General features: G+C 38.0%; 1 protein-coding gene across 1 annotated transcript in view; it reads right to left on the reverse strand.

The window, feature by feature from the left end:
- Positions 1 to 909: 909 nt before the first annotated feature.
- CTTNBP2 (cortactin binding protein 2) overlaps positions 910 to 7,117 on the reverse strand; it is a gene marked incomplete at both ends in the record, with an annotated part of 29,079 nt that continues 22,871 nt past the window's right edge. Inside the window, 3 exon segments of the mRNA XM_010181202.1 lie at positions 910 to 1,095; positions 1,354 to 1,559; positions 4,570 to 4,748. Coding sequence (XP_010179504.1) covers positions 910 to 1,095; positions 1,354 to 1,559; positions 4,570 to 4,748 — 571 coding nt within the window.

The following is a 7,117-nucleotide window of genomic DNA, read 5'->3' on the forward strand; positions in this document are numbered from 1 at the left end:
TATATATATGAGGTAGTTGAGGCTTGAATCTTACTAGTGTGTGTGTAAGCCTCTTTCTCTCCAATTCCTTCCTAACTCTTCTCTCTGAAGGGGTTACCTTCATTTTCTGAAAGCAAAGAAGTAATCTGATTTTGTCCTCTAGGAGTTTTCCTGTTTGAAATTGTAATCAGTTATGCTACTCCTAAGCTTTCCTTCTAGACAGATGCATACTTATAGAAGAATGATACACTGCTTCTGCACACACTCAGACATTACACAGAATTCTTTACATTTATTTTTTGCAGTTAAAGTCAAAATCAAACAAAAATCTTCAATTTAAACCTGAATATATTTTCCTTCCACTACTGAGCTTCTAGATTATTCTACTCAATTTATCTAATAAGATTGAACAAGGGATGCATGATCCGAGGATGCATGTACCCATATATTTTTACTTGGATTCAGACAACAGAAGTTATTGCAGTGAGACTATAAAGTACATGTTCAAAAAAAAAACCCAAAAGTGGGTGTGCTGTAAATTAGGTGCAGAACTAAGGAGTAACCAGTCAAGTAATGAAGCTTTCTCTAATCTGGTACTGAAGAAGAGAGTGACAGAGCACCATTCGATGCAGAATGAGGTGGCACCACTGCCCAGTCTTCCACCATCTGAGCCAAAGCCTTCGCCATTATCAGACACCAGGAAGGGCATTACAAGAAACAAACAACAGCAGAAATTACTTAGGATACCTCACAGCCACAAAGAAATAATTTGTGGGGGAAAAAAGTAAAGGATTTTTCACTTGCAAGCATAAACATCAATGTAATTCAATTGAGATTTTTAAATTGATGATAGAGAAGAAAAGTTAGCATCGTATCTGTGCAGTTTAAACCCCCACACTTTCTTTAAGAATTGAAATTAGAAAGCTTTACCTTCAGTATTTGTCTCCTGCTTATTCCATGACTGGGAGGATAAATGGCCTGACTTTTTGCGAGGACTTGTGCTCACTTTTCTCCAAGAAGCATTCTCACCTCTTTTCTTACTACAATTTCTGTAGCTCGAGACCACGGACAAAGGAAAATTTCCTCCCTTGAAATCTGCTATATAATTATCTAGCTCTGAAACAAAAGTAGGACAATGTTAAGAAGAACTGACTGTTGCAAATGGTTCTTTATACAGCTTATACAGCTGTATAAACTGTATATACTTACACCTTATACAGCTACTTAGCTCAGTGACTGCGAATGCTTTTAACCACACACCTCCCATCATAACTACAGCTCTGTTTTGTGGACGTTTTAAAAAAGGAATTAAACAGTTAAAGCCCCCACTTTGGCAATGTACAACTACTTGCATTTCAGACTGTTCACTGTTACCTGTTCTGGGTAGAGGACAGCCATGCAAAACAGCTTTATTTAGCAAGATACTGAGAGCAGCTTTAACAACAGCCTGTTGACCTTGGCTAGGATTTTTTTTGGCTGCAGCTTGTCCTGGTACAGATGGTCTTTTCACAGAGGCTCTGGAGAGTATTGCTTCTTGAACTCGGGGAGCTATTACAGCATTCCATAGCTTGGACATCCACCTGTAGGCACACAAACAACCCCTTCACTTTGGAGACAATTATCAAAACCCAAGATTTTATACTTTGGGTAACATAGCAGATTTTGTATTTTTAGGAAACATCATATATATTTGGGATTTTGTATTGAACCCCATTTCAGAGAGGAACTTATTTTATTTAAGGTAGGACTTATTTGTTTGTTTTACATTAAATTATTTGACCTAACTTTCTTCAGGTTGCTTTGGCAAACTATTTACCATCTGATGCTCTTCCTTCTTTGCATTAGAACTATAAGACATCCTTTTCATTTTAAGGCTAAAAGAAAAAACGTCCCTGAAAGATGCGTGTTCACTTATATATGAAAAAAATCCCCTTTCCCCTTTGCCAGTGCATGGAGAAGTTTCCGTGCTTGCAGGTGTTCACCCATAGCCCATTTGCTGCCAGCATGGGAAAAAGGAGGCATTCAGTTATGATTGCACCCTTCCCAGTACTCCTCTGTTTCCAAACTTGCCCAGTTTACAAGATCTTTCTATTCATACAGCTGCCTTGCTCTCCCCATCCTTTTGTTTATTTGATCTCTGGTGAACAGCGTTTCCAGGATGCTGTGGTTTTTCCAGATTGTCTACTTTAGAGACCGCATTTGATTACAAAAAATTGATTCAAAGGGACATGGTTCTTCTCGGACTTCTGATTTTTTTAAGAGAGAAATATTTTATTGCATTAGCACAGAAGTGAAAAATTTGTATTAGAAATAAATGAATGCTATTTCTTACAGCTTATAATTCTCAAGGAATAAAGGCCAGGAGTTTCAGGTGCAGGGCTCAGCTCACATCTCTAACAGACACTGAGAGAATCATTTTTAGATCAAATTAAACTCTTTTCCTTATACCCTCTTATGTGAGAGGATGGTAAGACTGAGACTCAGAGGGTTATATTAAAGATCTGCAAGAAATGATAGGCTATAATGTTGTTTTTCAGCTTTGCAGAAAAGTGAAGGCTAAAACGTCAGTGTGACTTAAACGAACCACGTTGTTGGATGTGTTGATACAGAGAAGTCATCTTATTACCCAAAAGATTATGACAAGCTTTTTTTTTTTCTTTCCCCTCCTGTTTGGTTGGGGTTTTGCTTGTTTGTTTTTTAAAGTTAGAATGCATGAATCATTTGATAGATCTATTTTTGGTTAGTTATGAAGCATAAGGTTGAGTTTTTATGATCTATAACCATGCTACAATGTGCTGGTATAAGCTTGATAAAAGTTATGGTAACAGTCTCCAGTTATAGTTAAAATAACATGTAAAATGCATATTGGAGATATTCCTTGAAGATTCCTCAGCATAATGTTGTAGATACAATTCCATACAGATACAGTCTGCTTCTGCTAGCTGAGTTAAGCTACCAAAATAAATAATTGCTTTCATTTTAGTAGTAAAGAACTCTATCTTTCCATTTCTGCCTATGTAAGCTTTAGACATTTTGCAATACTGCTGTAGTATAAATGGTCAGAGATGAATGCTGCAAAGATGAAATTAATTGAGTCCATTCTAATCTAACAGTTAACAACTGATGGGCTGTGCAATGCCATCCTCTTGAAATACAATCCCAACCTGGTGTTTAAATTCAGTCTTGTCTTACGTTTGTGCTCAACTTGATCAAGTCCCCAGTTCTTTGATACAGCTGATACTTTGGAAAGGTATAGCAGCCCCCTGCCCCTGAAAAAGAGCTAAAAAGTGAAACTCTTTCCTGATCAAAAACAAGAAAAAAATGTAGCTAAAATGTTCCTGATTTATTCCCTCTGCTCTCCAGAAGATGTGAAGCCTCATGAAACAGCCCACAGCAGGGAGCAGCGTCCCGTCACGCCTGCTCTCCCTTCCCAGCTGCCAGCTCTGACCGCTTCCCCCGTGCTAACTCTTAGCCCAGGACAAGCCCAGTTTGTAGAGAGCTGGCTGCTGTCTTAATGAATTGAACTGACTCAGGGAAGCTTTAATAAATGCAGAAAGCAGCAGAACAGCACAGCGGAGAGGAGGGGCAAGAGGACAGGAGTAGTTCATTAGATTGAAATAACAGCAACCAGTGAGCTGCTAATTAAAGCTATTTATTGCTAGTTATATGACCACACTGTCAGCCATCATGCTGTTAAACTAAAAGGGTCCAGTAAGTGCTCACTGGAGCTGTGCATTTTAATTGTTTATTAGTGGACAAAAGCTGCATTAAAGTGAGGAGTCAGATGGCGTATTGCTACTATAAAAGACATTTTGGGGTTGTGCTCAAAATAAAGCATTGTGAATCCAGTCAAAGTTACACTTCGGAGAAACCCAAACTCAGAAATGCATAATTAAGTTATCTAAATAATAGTTTTTCTGTCCTCTACTAATGCCATTGCAAGAAATAAATGATTAATATATTTCAGAGGACAGGATTCAAAAGGGAGGCAGGAGATTGTTGTATGGTATACTTTATTATCTTTTTTTTATTTCACAGCCATAGAATTTTAAGTCAATGCTACGTCCACATTTAGACTTGACATTTTATGTATGTTTAAAAATGATACCAGATATCTAAAAGAGTGAGAAATCATTCTCCAAATTTTCCTCATATAAAATTCAAACGGAAACTTCACCAACTTTCAAGCTTGGAATTCCTGAATCTTATTTTGGTCTGTTCACTAATGAACTTAGCACTTTCTTTACAGTGCAGTCTTGAAATGAAGAACAAAACCTTTAAAGAGTTGAGCAATATTAGCCATTCTAGGACAAGAAATATATTGCAACCTATGTGTCAGAAAATAACTCAGAAAAGATCTCAGGAGACTGACTTTCAACCAGTGTTAGACCCCCAGTTCACACTCATGTCCTTCAGAATTGCCCTTCTAGTAATTAAATATCAAACAAGAATTTAAAACTTCAATAACATCTGCTAAAATGCTTTCAAGGCTGCTGAGTCAGATGGGTTTTGGGAGAAACACAACTACTACATTTGTAATAACTATCTGGTTGGCACTGAGAAGTGTCAAATAGGAAACAGAAGTCTTACTTCACTGTCGCTTGGCCATGTCCTGGCACCACAGGACAAGAGAAGAAATGCTTTGGCCCCATAAGTGCTTCGGGTGCTCCTAGACGTGATAAGCAGGAGTTCAACTGGTGCCAAACAGCAAGAATCCAGTCTATGATCTTGCACACGGGGTCACACGGAGGAGGTACTTTGCCTCTGAACTGCAGAGAGAAAAGGTGTTTGGCGTGACATAAGACCTCTGCTGCCAACACTTTCCTTGAAACCCCAGAAGGCTTGGCTGGTTTTGGTTTTGTTTTCCTGGTATATTGCTATTAGAAGAAAACAGGAACAGTCAAAAGCTGTTCAAACCTTTTTATGGAGAATACTGAAATCGTCTTGTATTAAAATTTAGTTTCCCAATTATATTTTAAAATATATCCCCTTATGAACAAATTGACATGTGTCTACTTTCTTATGGGAAAGTGAGACACAAATTTGGCAGCAGTGCTTTTTCTATAGTGTTTAAGATTATGATGACAAGAGGTACCTACCATATCCTATGCAATGTATATTATATGAATAAGGCATATAAAAGAAGATAGAATCACACTGAACAGGAATGTCTGACTCAGGCATGTTCTCAGTGGATTACCATATTGATTTTAGAGTTAGTAGCAATGAAGGAAAGACGCTTTAATCTAAGACTTAAATTTTTTAGTATGCCTTGTTAAAGACAAATTATTTGGTGCCAGAAAAATCTTCTGTTTCATCTGACTCCAAATTACAGTCTCCATCATCCTAATGCTAGGATTATCCTCTGGAACAGTTAGATTTAAAGGCAGCATTAAAAGATGTACTAGGGATAGTGTTGGCCAGCACTGAAACCAGAGCTTCTTGACAGAGTCTACAGGTGAACTATATAAAGTTAATTCAGAAAAACATTTAAGCTGTTCCCATACATCCTAATAGTACAAAATAAGGGGGAAAGAGCTTTTAATCTGAAAACACAAATAATAAGGCACAAACAAGGTACCAGAATACAGAGAAGGATCTTTGAAACAGTCTATTGTTCAAACAACAAATGTTTCTAATTTTAACTCTGGAATCCACTGTTTTTAGTCCCACACCAACTCACATTTGAGTTTGCATATGGCACATGTATGTAATAAAAAAAAAATTACTAGCACACTGGGCTTTTTAATTCATTTATTTAATTAGGGAAGATACAGGAAGACACAGCTTTTTCCTCCAAAGAGCCACCATCTGCATATATGCTCTAGAGAAAAGAAACTTAATGAGATTACTGCCCAAATTCTGTTCAACTTCAGTCGGATGTAGGCAGCTCTTACATTGTTAAAGTCTAACCTATGAGACTATGGACTGTTTTTAAGCCTACACAAAATAGCCTGAAAATGACATCTGTCACAGGATGCTGCAAGTTCTGGTAGCCAGAGCAGTTTGGCAGAATGATCCAGCCTTTGACTGTGAGCAAGTCAGAACACCACTGGTTCTGCAATTGTCTGCACTGCTGCATTTCTTGGCCTTGTGCTCAGCTGAGGACAGTCCTTCTCTTTCATCTTGAATGATCTACAATCAAAGTGTTTCTGTCCTTTTATAAAGGGGCTTAGATCACTAGATATTCTCCAGTGTAGGTTTGAGAATACAACCCTTATCCTCAACAGCACGGAGGAGAATTCTGCTACATACTTTTATCAAACTTTCTTCTGGTCTATACCTCATACCAGCCCTATAGCCTATCTGTAAGTTACCAGCTTCAACCATCCCACCTACTTGCCCACAGACAATGGCTGCCCTCCCCATCCTTTGCAAGGATTCTGGAAACCATTCACAGCCTCAACCAGACAACCACTCATAATGGTTCCAGCTCACTGTGCATGTAGGGACTCAAAGATTCAAAGCACTTGGGGAAGAAAGTAAACACTGTTTCACACAGAAAAAGCTACTAAATAACTATGTACCTGAAAAAACAGTAATCTAAGAAATGTAATCTATTAAGAGTCTCCTTGATATATTTCACATGATTCTTTTGTTATATTCTGTATTCCTGTTCTTGCTATTAAATAATACCTAGGAATGTTTCTAAGTTTCCTCATTATCATAACTGAAATGGTCAGTCACCACACATTTCCTCTTTAGGATCTCTGAATCAGTAAGCTTTAACAGATGAGACCTGGGCCACAGGGTACAGGAGATGACATCCCCCAGGATAACCAAGACACATAGAGCTGAACACGCAGATCCGACAGTAGGTCTGTTGTCCCAGGCCAGGACTCTTTAGTACTGACAGTTTTTTCTGTTCCTAGAACAATCTCCCTTTTTAAGTCCGTTCAAAACTCTGCTGCCAAGATTATTTTCCTTTGCAGCTGTTTCGATTAAACTCCCCCTCCCAACATCTAACACTGCCCAACTGTCTGCTATCACACTGGAATGGTTTTCTTTCAAATAACTTTCAAAATTCCACAATTCTGCTTTTGCCCACATCTTTCTTTTCATTTTCTGTCCTCCATTTATTTATTCATGTCAAAACAGACTTCCCATCTTTATTGTCTTTTAGACTTTTGTTCCAGCT

The sequence above is a fragment of the Mesitornis unicolor genome, unplaced genomic scaffold, assembly GCF_000695765.1.
Source record: "Mesitornis unicolor isolate BGI_N332 unplaced genomic scaffold, ASM69576v1 scaffold50263, whole genome shotgun sequence".
NCBI classification, from domain to species: domain Eukaryota; kingdom Metazoa; phylum Chordata; class Aves; order Mesitornithiformes; family Mesitornithidae; genus Mesitornis; species Mesitornis unicolor.